The 14,666-nt window shown below is 49.6% G+C and overlaps 1 protein-coding gene across 5 annotated transcripts in view; it reads left to right on the top strand.

The window, feature by feature from the left end:
• Window positions 1-14,666, top strand: part of HVCN1 (hydrogen voltage gated channel 1) — a 27,724-nt gene extending 13,058 nt beyond the window's left edge. For 2 of the 5 annotated variants that reach the window (XM_014464594.2, XM_023762669.1), the window contains 4 exons: window positions 5,210-5,512; window positions 9,428-9,532; window positions 11,961-12,192; window positions 13,883-14,270. In XM_014464594.2, the coding sequence (XP_014320080.1) occupies window positions 5,210-5,512; window positions 9,428-9,532; window positions 11,961-12,192; window positions 13,883-14,151 (909 nt within the window). In that variant the 3' untranslated portion in view covers window positions 14,152-14,270. Of the gene's footprint in view, window positions 1-5,209; window positions 5,513-9,427; window positions 9,533-11,960; window positions 12,193-13,882; window positions 14,271-14,326 lie in introns of those variants that run through there. The other 3 variants (XM_006099027.3, XM_023762672.1, XM_023762671.1) reach the window with 3 other exon arrangements.

Genomic DNA, 14,666 nt, shown 5'->3' with positions numbered 1-14,666 from the left:
GGGCGGGGAGGGGCGAGAGGGAGGTAGGTGAGAGCAGGGACACGGCCAGGTGGGCAGTGGGGAAAGGTGATCCTGGCTACTGCTGTGTGGAGAAAGAATGTGGGGTCAGGAGGCCGCATGAGGAGGCTGGTGCAGGTGTCCTGTCGATCGGAGAGGGTTCGATGGAAAAGAGAAGGTGGAGGGTGAGCGATGTTGAAGAGGTTACATTGATATCGATGAGCTTGAAGGAGAGAGAGGAACCAGAGATGACTGTTGGTTCTGGGCTTGGCCAGCGGGGTGGATGTGATGCCAAGCCCTGGGGGCTCATGGAAGAAGTGGATATGGGAGGGAAGTTTGGGTCACAGCAAACAGCATACCAGTCATCTGGCTGAGACTTTGAACATGAGCAGCGTTGAGAACACAGGTGTGCTGAGACCACCAAAGGGGAAGGTCACCCTGCCCTAGGACAGGGTCAGAATCTCAAGGACTCCAGGTGGCAGGACAGGGACATGGTACAGGACACTGAGAAGGATGGCCAGCCGTAGGAGAAAAATGATGAGGCAAGATTGTCAAAAAGAACCGAGTCAGCCTGGCTGGTGTGGCTCAGTGGTTGAGCATTGACCCATGCACCAAGAGGTCACTGGTTTGATTCCCGGTCAGGGCACATGCCCAGGTTGCAGGCTGATCCTCAGTAGGGGGCGTGCAGGAGGCAGCCAATCAATGATTCTCTCTCATCATTGGTCTTTCTATCTCTCTCCCCTCCTTCTCCCTTCCTCTCTCTCTCAAAATCAATAAAAACATATTTTTAAAAAACACCTGAGTCAGCAGTGTGACAGGATGCAGTACAGTCAAGCAGATGGGAACCACAGTTGTGGGCTTCGATCTAAAGGTGACCCCAGGGAGAGTAGGGTCAGGATATAGCGGGACAGTAAGGGTTAATGCAGGGGGCATGGAGATGGGCGGTTTCCAGTGTCAGGGACGCTACTGGTCTAGATTTTTGGGTTTGTAAGTGACAGAAACAACTCAATGTAGCTTAAGCCACAAAGGAAATCCAACAGTTTGTGAGACTGAACAGCCAGGGGGTTGCAGAGGTTGGCAGCCGGCCAGGAAGCCAAGACGTGAAATACTCATGGACGGTGATGAAGGCGGAGCAGTGGAGAGGAGAGTTTTCGATGTTGAAGAAGAATAGCCGTCACTGTGGAGCGGCTGCTCCAGGCCAGGCACTGAGGTTGGTGCTCTGCCTTACTCACTGAGTCAGTCCTTCCTCCCGGGCAGGGCTAGCGGTGGGGGGCACTAGAGCGGGGAGTCCAGGGTGGGTGGTGGATTTCAGAGGCCCACAACATTTTCGTGATGAGCTATATGGTTGCCCTTTTCTGGAACTTTTCTGCTTCTGAAATGACAGATTTTTCAAACTTAAAACCAGAGTTCTTTTCTGCTCTGCTGGGTGCTGTAAATATTTTCATCCCAAATTACTAAACGTTGCTTCTTTTTACTGGTCGCAAGGTTTCAGGACAAAAAATTTTCTCTTCTGTAAAATATGTGGTTTTTGCAAAGCACTCAGAGGCTCCCCCGTGCTGCAGACGAGCACAGGAGGTTTTGGGGGGGGGGAGGTATGGCCAGTAGCCACCCTTGGCCAGCCCTGGGAACCAAGTGATGGAGGATCCAGCCTGAGACGAGTCGCCGCCCGACATGGGAGACGGGGTCCGAGGGCCCTCAGCCAACAGGCGCTTGGTGGGCTTCTAAGTCAGGTGTCATGTGAGACTCTGGGGACACACACTCTGCCCTGATGGAGCTTAAATGCTAGTGTGGAGAGAGAACTAATAAACAGCTGCACAAAAAGATTTCTAGTTGGAAATGGTTTTAAGGGCTCTCAAAGGAAAGGTAAGGAATATAAAGAAGGGTTATCAAATTAAGAAGGGGTCTGGTTTACATTTGAGGGGTCAAGGATGGCCTCTCTGAGGAAGGGACATTTCAGTTGAGGCTTCCAGCATGAGGAAGAGTGAGCAATGCCAGTGGGGAGAAGAGCATGCCAGGTTGAGGGACGACCCCTCAGGAGGCCCAGAGGGGGGAGACTGTGGCCCATTGGAGGGATAGGTTGTGGGGTAGGAGATGAGATCAAACCTTGCAGGGCCATGTATATCGTTGGAAGGATCTTGGATGTTTATTCAAAGAGCAAAAAGCAGGGGGCAGTGATATGATCAGGTGCTATGGTCAGAGGTGAAGGTTTATAAAATCCATTCAGGCTGCTGGGTGGAGAATGTGCTGGAAGAACTGGGTCGACGGAGAGAGATGGATAAGGAGGCTGTTGCAGTCTTCTGGGTGAGAGGATGAAGGCCTGGTCTAGGGAGACGGCGGAAGAGGAAATGAGTAGTGAGGGTCAGAAGAAGAGAGCCAGGCAGGCCCCAGGATCCTGGAAGGGGCCAGATTCAGAAGGTTCGCTCTTGGGAGGTTATAAGCTCTCGTTGGGCCTTTTAGCATCGGAGGAAGTCTCAAATCAGGGGCTCCCACGGTGCTTGAACAATATGGGAGACTGGGCAGGGGAGGCAGCCTGGGGTCGAAGGGGTTCCTGGATATAGCCTTTTGGAGCACCATCCCCTCCACACACATCACCCGAAACCTCGCCCCACAGTCTCAGGGCACTTAAGAAAATATTGGGGTTCTGGAAAGGCTTATGAAAGAGGTGGTGTCCTTTTAATGAATTTGGAGCTTAGAAAAGTACAAGGCACCACAGAACAGGAAGGAACAGTGGCCTGGGATCAAAGAGCTTCAGTCCTATTTTCCAGCGCACGGCTGCTGGTTACCTGAGACCTTGAGCAAACCCTGGCAGCTCAAGGTCTACGCCATCACTGAAAGCATGGGGAGATCCGACCAGGTCATCTCTGTGGCCGGGTGCATGCAGATGTCCTCAGTGATATACAGAGGCATTTATTTTAACTGTTGTATAGTATTTCATCACACAAATAGGATCCATTTATCTCCCACCATTCAGGTGAACATTTCTGGTGAACATTCTTGAGCATGTCATTGATTTGAGCACATATGGGCAGTTTTGGGGGGGAGCCCATCTGGGGATGGAATCACTAGATCGTTAAGAAAGATATACACAACTTCATCTTGACAAAACAATGCCATTTTGCTTCCAAAAAATGGTGGTGCCACTGCCTGGTCTTATCTTCAGTGTTCAACAGACCCCATTGTTTCACGCCTTCACCGACATTTGCTACTGTAGACTTTAAAATCTGGCCAATCTGAGGAGTGAAAAGGTGTGCGATTGTTACGTCACCTCGCATTTTCCTGAGTGCTGGTGAAGTTGAGTATCTTGGCCATTTGGGTTTTCTCTTAAGTGACTTGCTTAATATCTATTACCTAGTTTTCCATGGAGTTATCTTTTTGAAGTAACGTTTCTTTATATATTCTGGATGCTAAATCTGTGTCTGTTAAGTACATTGCAATACTTACTCCCAATCTGTGTGTGTCTTAACTTTGTAGGAGTGTCTGTGAGATAGAAAAGCTTTTAGTTTTGATGAGTCAACTCTATCCATTTCTTTGTGTTTTTGTTTTCTTTTTTAACAAATATATTTTTATGAAGAACAAACTGATGAACAAAAATAGATACAGAACAGAGAAGCATCAAATAGACTATGAAACTTCAGAGGGAAGGCAGGGGAGGGTGTGGGGGGGGGGGTAAGAGATCAACCAGAGGACTTGTATGCATGCATATAAGCATAAGCAATGGGCACAGACAGTAGGGGGGTGAGGGCATGTGCTGGGGGGTGGGGGTAGCCAGGGAGAGGTCAATGGGGGGAAAAGGAGACATAAGTAATACTATATGTAATACTTTAAACAAGAAAGAATTAAAAACTGTAATATATATATATATTTTTTAGTTTTTTTATTGATTTCAGAGAGGAAGGGACAGGGAGAAAGAGATAGAAACATCAATGATGAGAGAGAATCATTGATCGGCTGCCTCCTGCTCACCCCACACTGGGGATTGAGCCCACAATCCGGAATCGAACTGTGACCTCCTGGAATCAAACCATGACCTCCTGGGTCATAGCCTGATGCTAAACCACTGAGCCATGCCGATCGAGCAGTTTTGTCTTCTTTAAACAATCTTCCCCTGTTTTGAGGTCATGAAGATACTTGTATTTTGTTCTAAGACTTTTAAAGTTTTAAAAAAATACATATATATATATGTATATATATACACACACACACACACACACACACACATACATTAATGCTAATGCCTCCTAAATTTATTCTTTGTGTTGTATGGGGGTCTTTTGTTTACTTACTTTTCTATTGGGAAAGCCAGTTGTCCTGACCTCGCCAGCCCTTCCCGCTGATCTGACCTGCCACCACCATCACATCCAGGTTCTGCTTAGGGCTCTCTTCTGTTCCACTGACCATATTGCCTATTCTTGCATCCATACCTGAAAGTTTTCATTGTCAAACTTTATTAAAAAATGTATTATCGCCCTAACCGGTTTGGCTCAGCGGATAGAGCGTAGGCCTTTGGACTCAAGGGTCCCAGGTTCGATTCCGGTCAGGGGCATGTGCCTTGGTTGTGTGCATATCCCCGGTGGGGAGTGTGCAGGAGGCAGCTGATCGATGTTTCTCTCTCATCAATGTTTCTAACTCTCTATCCCTCTCCCTTCCTCTCTGTAAAAAATCAATAACATATATATTTTAAATACACGATGGATTTAAAACAGCTGAACCTAGAAAAAAATCCATTTGCTTCTCACTGTTCAAGGACTGATGGGCCATGGCATGAAACTCTGGGTACTTTTACTTTTGGCTTTCCCCTCCCCCTGGCAACTCTCGCCTCTGGTTTTTCAGGTTGTGATATCTTTGAACCATGCGGCCTTCTTCCGATCTTTACATGTGGGCCCGTGATGGGTATTTTGTAACTGGGTTGTAGTACCAATTCCGTTGGTTACTGCCAACCAGACCACAGTGATAGGCCTGATGGGGTCTGGCATTTCCTGTCACCTCACTGACACTGACAGCCTGGATTCCAAAAATAAAAGCACAAGAAACCACTGTGACCTCACGGTCTCTGTGCTCGCACGGTGCTCTGAGCTCTGGGACTGCCCTCACCCCTGTGGCCCAGCTGGGGCCCTGCTCCCCGCCAGAGAGACGTGGGGTCCCACTGGTCTGGTCGGGCTCCGGGCTCCGAGGCCGCCCTGCCGAGCGCTCACTCTCTGTCCCCTCCCTTCAGACGGTCACCCGAAGGGCCAAGGTGGCTCCCGCCGAGAGGATGAGCAAGTTCCTGAAGCACTTCACTGTCGTTGGGGATGACTACCATGCCTGGAACATCAACTACAAGAAATGGGAGAATGAAGAAGAGGAGGAGGAGGAAGAGGAGGAGGAGGAGGAGCAGCAGCCGCCGCCGCCGCCAACACCAGCTTCAGAGGAAGAGGGCCGAGCTGCTGAGCCAACTGCGGCCCCTGTCTCCACACCCAGGCGCCCTCTAGACTTCAGGACCAGGGTGAAGAAGCTCTTCAGCTCCCACAGGTTTCAGGTAGGTGGGCAGAGCCCTCAGCTGAGAGTCACGAGGCTGGGGTGGGGGCCCATCTCTGCCACTGCCTCATTCCCGGTGCAGATGTCTCCTGGGCACCGACCATGTGCCAGGCGCCTACACCGTGCCGGGTCCCCGGGGCAGGTCCCATGTTTCAGGGATTAAATCACACTCCAGCGGTCCATCCTCTGATGAACGGATAAACAACATGTGGTCCATCCACCCACTGGAATACTCCTCAGCCATGAAAAGGAAGGAAACGACACCGGCTACAGCTGAGTGAGGGAAGCCAGACACAAAAGACTCTGTATCGTATGATTCCATTTATGTGAAATGCCCAGAAGGAGCAAATCCGTAGGCACAGAAAGCAGACTGGTGGTTGTCACAGGTTGGAGGGAGGGAAGAATGCCTCATGGGTACAGGGCTCCCATTTGGGGTGATGAAAATGTTCTGGAACTATATAGTGGTGGGTGGTTCCACAACCTTGGGAAGAGACTTAATGCTACTGAATTTTAAAATGGTCAATTTTATGTTATACAAATTTTGCCGCACACTCACAAAGTCAATTAAAGGATAAACATTGGAGGCAGGAAAAACGTGCCAGCCCCACAAGGCGAGAGCGTGCCAGGCCACACCCACTCTTCACCCTGGGGGCCTCAGCCTCAGCCAAAAATACCTGCCAGGCTTCACTCACCGCCGACTTCCAGGTGTGGTCATGGGGAGACCATGAGAGGGAGATGGGGGGCTTCAAAGGACAGCAAAGGAATGGAGCTTTCTGCGGAGTTCAGGATCTGTCCTGCCATCTGATTGTGAAGGATAGAGGCAGGTGGGGTCTGGCCAGCCCTCAGGTGGCAGGCAGGAGTCCAGGAGCACGTCTAAGGCCCAGGAGAATGCAGGAGGCCCAGGGGCACTGGGGAAGCACGCAGCCCCTGTCAGCCCCGTTACCATGTGGAGCCATTTGGGGGACCCTGGGCCAAGATAATCCGGTTCCTACCAAGAGCCAGTGTCCCTTCTGGAAGCAGAGAGAAGCAGCCCTTGCCTCTCCCGTCGCTGACTTTGTTCCAGGGTAAAACAGGGAAAATTTATTTTGGTCTTTTGTCGCTTTTATGTGGCTTCGAGAAAGAATGCAGGCCCAGCAGCCCGGCACAGTGCTTTCCTCTGTGGCTGCGACAGGAAAGAAAGCGTGGTATTAAGTTGTTGGGGTTGAAATCCCAAACCCTCAATTTTCAGGAGCAGGAGGAAGGAGCCAGCTTCCTTCCAGCTGCAAGGGGAGCCCTGGATTATCCCCCTCGGGGAGGTGCCCCCCTTCTCCTGACTCAGCCCACCAGCTGGCCCCCTGAGCTGGGATCCCCGGAGATGCTGGTTCTGGGGAAAAACAAGTAGAGATGCTAGTCATTCACTCAACAGCCGTTTCTTAGCACCTGTGTGTGTGTGGGGGGGGGCGGGGGGTACAGTGGCGAGCACAGTGGACATGTTCCTGCCCCACTCACGGATACAGTCATTCCAGAAACCACCCAGACAGATAACTGGTTACAAGTGGAGAGAAGCCCTCTGTAGGAAAACAGAGGGGGCTCTGAGAGATCCTGGGGACGGGGCAGACATGTCTAGGAGGTGACATGCCCCTCTCCCCCAACACATGAAGGCTGGGCAGGAGTGAGCTCAGTGGGTGGGAGAGGGAGTGGCAGATGGCCCTGTTGCTAAGGGCCGGAGGTCGGCAGCGTTGCAGGACTGAGGAGGGTCCACGCGGCATGTGTGTGGTGAGAAGAGGGACCGCTTGGCAAGAGAGGAGGCACTGGAAGGTCGTCATCCCTGGGCAGTGGGCAGCCATGGAAAGTTTACAGGCGGGTGGGAGGGGGTGACATGACCAGATTTGGAGAGGGGGCTAAGAGTAGAAGAAAGGTGGCCACCTCACAGCAGGGGATACAGGTTCAGGCTCAGGGGTTCGATTTGTGCCAGTAGGATCAGCATACAGAAGATTCTGGAATCCCTTTCCTTCAAACCACTGTTCCACATGGTTTGAGGTGGCCAAGGTGACATGATGTACAGCTGACTGCTGTCACACATGGGATGGCACAACCAAGAGAGAAAATACAGGGTGGGGACGGGGCATTGTAGCTTTGTGACCTTGGGCCTGAGATTCATATAAAATTAATCATTTCAAAGGGAATCATTCAGTGGCATTTATTTAATACATTCACAATGTTGCACAGTCATCACCACTATCTGGTTCCAGAACGTTTTCATCACCCCCAAAGGAGATTTGGTACCCATTAAACAATAACCTCCCAGCCCCTGACAACCGCTAATCTTACTGCATCTATAGATTTGCCTGTTCTGGACATTTCATATAAATGGAATCATACAATACAGATTGTCTTTTGCATCTGGCTTCTTTCACTTTAGCATAATGTTTTCTAGGTTCAACCACGTCATAGCATGTACCAGTACTTTGTCTCTTTTTAGGGCTGAATATGCAGTCTGTTTTTAATATTTCTGTGCCTTGGTTTTAAGTCAGATCCCTTTAGCTCTAAAATAAAACCAAAGATGAAGAAAGAAAGAAAAGGAGGGAAAAAACCACCAAAGGCTTGAATCTGTATTAAGCTGCTGAATTTGATCTGTATGAAAATTTCATTGAAAAACAGTTTGCCATGCAATTTCACAATAATCCATCTCATCAAATCATTTAATTACTGAAATAATTAGCTACGGGTGGAAATGATAAAAAATGTATACAGTACATCGTTCTTAGTAGGCCTGGACTTGTAGAATTTCATCCTGAAACTGCCAAGAAAATTAATGGCAACATTAACCTTCAGAGGCCAAAATCGATGTACCTGAGAGTGTAAGAGGCAAGGCCCCGGGGGAAGCAAGTAATGGTCCACCGTTTCCAAAGGAAGAAAGTCACGCAACGTCCCCCGGGTCCCTCCATTGCTGCCATTCCCATCACCACCCTGTCATCCCTGTGGTCTCTCTGAACACCGTCACCACCACCCATTAGTGCCCTCATCAGAGTCGTCACCACCTCCATCTCCGTGACCACCACCATCACTGCGATCACACACTCCCTCCGCTCTGGTTCCCACTGCCCTCCTCTGCCCCCAGGTCATGACTGTCTTTCCCACAACTCCTCGGCTTTCCATCTGAACCGGGGCAGCTGTTTTATGTGCACAGCGGACATCACTGTACCCCAACTGCCCAAAGCGGGCAGAGCCTGGAGGTCTCTCCCACCACTCAGACCTCTGAGGCTGCATGTTGCTCATTATTTGCTGAGCATCTACTCTGGGCTTACCCAAGCGAGAGCAATGCACAGTACTAGGAAAATAAAAATGTGGCAAAATGTTTTTATTGCTTATTTTGTTTGCCACCTAGGGATTAGCAGTTTGGTTTGAGAGATGCTGGGAAACAGTGAACGAGTAAGAAAAAGACAAGTAGTGCCCGGCTGCCATGGCTCAGTGGTTGAGCGTCGACCTATGAACCAGGAGGTCATGGTTTGATTCCCGATCAGGGCACATGCCTGGGTTGTGGGCTCAATGCCCAGTGTGGGGTGTGCAGGAGGCAGCTGATCAATGATGTTTCTATCTCTCTGTCTCCCTTCATCTCTGAAATCAATAAAAATATATATTTTTAAAAAAAGACAAGTAGTGACAGAGGTTCAGTGAGTGAGCTGTCCTGAGATGCCCTGGTACAGGCACTGAGGTGGCGAACAGCCCGGGAAGGCAGCAGGGGGAGGAGGGGCTTCTGTGGAGGAGCTGGCCCCCAGCGGGCTCCCCACAGGGTGCTTGGGCCATAGCCAGCAGCCTCCCATCCTTGGCATTTTTCCCTAGTGGTTTCATCCAGATGTTTCCAAACCAACCTTTGAAAGATAGAAGGCGGTCTCCCTTAGGGCTCATGGCTTCTCCTCCTTCCCTGGGTCCGCAGGTCATCATCATTTGCCTGGTTGTGCTGGATGCCCTCCTGGTGCTGGCCGAGCTCATCCTGGACCTGAAGATCATCCAGCCGGACAAGAACAACTACGCCGGCCGGGTAGCTTGTCCACAGCCCTTATGCTTTCTTCACTCTGGTACCTGCACTGGAGGGGACAGAGTAGGGTGGACAGCAGCCGCCCTGAGGCTGCATGAGAGCAGATTGGGTGCTTTTAGTCAAAGGGCAGAGGAAAGTTATAAGCATTTACTACAAGCAGGACACTTTCTCCTTTCACTTGATGGCTTCCCGGACTGACCACTGAGCCGACCACTGAGCTGGAGTGTGTCCCTGATTCCAGAGGGGCGCTCTGACCAGGAGAACCATACTTTCCCGTCCCCTAGAAGAGCTGTTTCTCCTTAGCCGTTCTGATGGGGTCCCTAGGCTGGAGCCATCGGGGATGTGCCACTATTTATTCCCTGATTCACACTTCCTGCCGGAGTCCCTCCCCAACATTCGCCCAAGGGGCACTGGATACCCCAAAAATACACCACCTGTGGCCCATCGTCAGTAACATAGGAGACAGTCGGGGGCTGGAAAGCTTCTCCCAACACTTTTTTAAAGACAAAAGTTGATTTATAATTCGAAAATGCCCTTTCAGGTGTAAAACACCACCTTCCTACGCGTGGCCCCTTTCCCAAGGCACCCTTAGGTGTCCCTCTGCGGCCAGCCCCAGTCCTTCCATACATGGATGAATTTCTCTTCTATTTTTTTTTAACAGAACCAATAACATACCTGCAAACTCACTGTCTTGTGCCCTTCTTTTTCCTCAACTTTTTGATTATGAAAAAAAAGAGGCAAATCTACATTTTGCTATATTTGCTTTATATCTCTATCCACAAACACACCCATATATTATTGTCTGACCATTTGAAAGTAAGTTAGACATCATGACACTTCATCCTAAATACTTTGATGTACATAAGAATGAGGTCTTCCTCCTACAGAACCACATAGCATTTTCATACCTTTAAAATTATCAATAATTCCATATCTAACAGCCAATTAGCATCCACTCATGAGCATTGGCTGGCCAGTGAATACACTGGGGGATGCAAACTGGTGATTTTGAGTTGTCTTTCCTTCTACATCACATAGTTGCTATTCTTTTATAAGAGCTTTCCTTTTTCCCGTGTGCACATGTGTGTGCATGTACCCCTCACTATGGACGCATGGATTTTTTGTGTGTTATGTATTCAGTGTATTACAATGATAGCCATTCTTTTCAATATTCAAATGGTCCCAAACCTGGCCACTGTGAGCCCCTTCGAGTGGACTGCTGTGTTCCTTTGGCACGACCCCATAGTCTGTGAGCATTTCCCTGCTCAAAGATGATGTCCCAGCTGACTTTGAACTTTCCCTGCCTCAGAATGGAAATGGTTACTTTACTGAAGACCAGTATTTATCAGTCAGGATCTGGGAACTCTTCACTCGCCATCTACCTTGGTGATCATTGCTAGTCAACCCATATGGATCAGCCTTCGTCTTTTTAACAGTTGCGTAGTGCTCCATATGGAGGTACCATAATGCATTTGACGATTGCCCTCTAATGGATATTTCAATTTTTCTACAAACTATGTAGAAGATCTTGTTTGGCAAGTGATGCTGCAGCAAGTATCCTTACGAGTCTTTGTACACATGAATTAGGCTGTAGGATAAATTCCAAGCAGTGGCATTGTTACCCAACTGAAGGGTCTGTTTGCCTGCACTTATCAAACGAGAGTTTGCAGCCAAGGAAGTAAGGATTTATTAAGGAGATGGCACCATGCCTGGAGTCACAGGTGAGCTACTGCTCAAAAAACTCCTTCCCCATGGCTTCCAGGGGAAGGACTTTATGGGGGTGGGGGGAATCATTAATCATGACTCAAGGAGTTAGGGTCGTGGTCTCTATTGATTGGTTGGCGCTAGGGTAGAGGGTAGTTGATCACTGTATCTGGTCCTGATGTCAGCCATGGAGTCATTCTGTCCTGATTGGGCAAGGACATGTTTGGAGGGATTGCTCTGCTTTCCTGGAAACTGAGGCCAACATGCTCTCTGTAGTTGGATTGAAAATTCTGTCTCTATAAATCAATAGACTTGTTCTAAGACTACTGGATGCTGACCAGAACCTCATTGCTCTGAGGGCTTAATGATTAAGCAAGGTGGGTGAGTCAGGGTGCTGGGTGAGAGGCGAGTTTGAGTCAAAGGGAAAAAAATGAAAAGGCCCCATGAAAGAACATAAGGTTTCTGCACGGTGATAGTATTGCTATGCCAATAGGCACGGCGGATGTTTTCCAAGCCGCCATCGCCCAGCTGTCCTTCAAAGAGCAGAGCCCTGTCTGCTGTTCCCGCTGCTTTACCAGCCCGAGAACAGGGCCTGGTGCTGGTAGGGGCTTGGGACTGGCCAGTGAATGAAATCTCTCTCTGGCGACCTGACAGGTGCACTCGGCCTGCTGGTCTGTGACCTGCACCGCCCGGACCTGCACTCACTGTGCTTCCTTGTCTCCTTCAGGTGTTCCACTACATAAGCATTGCCATCCTGACCTTCTTCATGATAGAGGTTTTCTTTAAAATATCTGTTTTCCGCTTCGAGTTCTTCCACCACAAGTTTGAAATCCTGGATTCTGTTGTCGTCGTGGTCTCATTTGTCCTCGACATCGTCGTCCTGTTCCAGGAGCATGAGTTTGAGGCTCTTGGCCTGTTGATTCTGCTCCGGCTGTGGCGGGTGGCCCGGATCATCAACGGTATGTCCCCTGCACCCCTGGGTGGCAGAGCAGATAGGAACGGGTGGCACCTGGGAGTGGACACAGAGGCTGCAGGTCGTGGTTTCCAGGTCGGTTTCCTCTCCTCCCCGCCGTCTAGAGGAAAGTGAAGTGGTCTGATCTGGGGTCCCACCACCACCTCTGTGCCTAAGACGGACACCAAGATGTGCTCTCAGAGGAACTACCTTTCTCCTTTAGGCCCTATTTCTATTAGACCAGTGGTCGGCAAACCACGGCTCACAAGCCACGTGCGGCTCTTTGGCCCCTTGAGTGTGGCTCTTCCACAAAATACCCCGTACAGTGCGATTGAAACTTCGTGGCCCATGCGCAGAAGTCGGTTTTCGGCCTGGGCGAGTCTATTTTGAAGAAGTGGCATTAGAAGAAGTGGGGGGGGTGTCAGTCGGTCAGTCGGTCGGGCGACAGGAGACACGGCGCAGGCGGGCCGCGGGATACGCAGCGCGGGGGGAGGGGTGCGCAATTCATGCACGAGTTGAGTGAGCCAGTCAGTCAGCAGTCTCATGTGCAGTGGTTAGTGCTAGTCGCGTCCGCAAATGGCGCATGTGACAAAAGATAGACGAAACAAGTATACAAGATGAGTGTGGATGGGAGAGTTGGAAGGGGTCGACCTCAGCGAACGTACCTCAATCAGATTGAGGACGTTTTTAGCAAAGGCCATCTTAGGAGTACCCTAATTAAGTTAATACAATGTACCTACCTATATAGTTTAAGTTTAAAAAATTTTGGCTCTCAAAAGAAATTTCAGTCGTTGTACTGTTGATATTTGGCTCTGTTGACTAATGAGTTTGCCGACCACTGTATTAGACTTATCACACCCTACCCACCTGGGGAGGGGCCTCATCCAAAAGGGATGCAAGGAAGCTGAAAAATGGTTTACGCTAGATCCTGCCCCTTTGAGAAAAGCACAACATGTGTTAGTGTGATGAAGGCTCTGAGAACTGTAATATTTTCCAAATTGACCAATCTGATACTTTCTGGGTACGTAATACCTATTCACATGCTGTAGACACTGGCTGTGGAGCACACACTTGAGGAAATACTGCGTATTTTAGGTAAAAAGCCTATGCCTTGCACACCCTGTCTGTACAGGGAGCCTCTATCTCAGAATTCATGTTTCTGCTATGACTTTATTTTATTTTTATTGATTTGAGAGAGAGGAAGGGAGAGAGAGAAAAACATCTATGTGAGAGAGATTGGTTGCCTCGAGCACATGCACCAACTGAGGCAGGGAAAGAACCTGCAACCCAGATACATCCCCTTAACTGGGAATCAAACCCGCAACCCCTCGGTGCTCGGGCTGACACTCTATTCACTGAGCCACACCAGCCAGGCCAGCACCTTTGTGGCTTTTGCACACACTGCTGCTAGGCAGTGCTGTGGTGAAGAAGCTCTGTGCTAAGGAGCTCAATGCTCATCTGTTCAGTGATTATTTTTAAGGATTTTTCAGCCCCTGGGGACCAAAGAGAAGTATTTCACAACGAGGTCCTCGGAAATGAACAATCTGACCCTCCTAGTTCAGATGCCTTTAAGCAGTGACTGTCTTGCTTGTCTGTCACACTCTTCTCAACTGGATACATTTATAAGGAACACAGATTTTTTTTTCAAGTGGTTAAGTTAGAAACCAGGATCATTGAGACCCTCAATTATTTTTCAGGAATAATTATCTCAGTTAAGACACGTTCAGAACGGCAACTGTTGAGGTTAAAACAGATAAATATGCAATTGGCTGCCAAGATCCAGCACCTTGAGTTCAGCTGCTCTGAGAAGGTAAGAAAGCACTTCTGGGGAAATACCACCTGTTGGCAGTTGCCCACCTCAGCACAGTGCTTCTCACGCCAGGCCTTCGCTCCTGTGGGCCTTGAGCCAGGAGCACCCCTCCCCCTGGCCAAGCCTTCCCTGTCCTTGCCTCCTTCCCAGAGCTAGGCTGGGCGTCCCTCCTCTTGTCACTGGACCCCATCTGACTGTGGCAGTCGCCTTCAGCGGACTGACTCCACAAGCTTCATGGCCTGTCCTCGTACCAGGGCTCACGGAATAATGGTCACATCCCTGGTGAGGCTCAGAGGTAAATTCAGTTATTTCTCTGCTTTTGTAATAACAGGAACAAGAAATTGAAAGACTGAACAAGCTACTGAGACAGCACGGACTCCTGGGGGAGGTGAACTAGAGGCATCCCTGCTCCACTCGAGACACCGCCTCACAGGCTGTGGCTGTGAATGAGACGCGTGGGGCACCTGCTGGACAGGGCTGGTCTGATGTCTTTGCCTCCTACCCAGCCTGGATTCTGGAGGGACAGTCTTCTGGAAGGCTCTGTCTCTTCCTCGGTGTGACCGAGGGCTTCCCATCCCATTCCCACCTGCACTGTATCACAAATGTATCATAAGCTGTTTCTCATGTTGAACACTTGACTCTTGCTTGAAAATGTACAACAAAGCTGGACA

The sequence above is a fragment of the Myotis lucifugus genome, unplaced genomic scaffold (genome assembly GCF_000147115.1).
Source record: "Myotis lucifugus unplaced genomic scaffold, Myoluc2.0 scaffold_256, whole genome shotgun sequence".
NCBI lineage: Eukaryota > Metazoa > Chordata > Mammalia > Chiroptera > Vespertilionidae > Myotis > Myotis lucifugus.
This window is presented reverse-complemented; position numbering and strand designations above follow the sequence as displayed.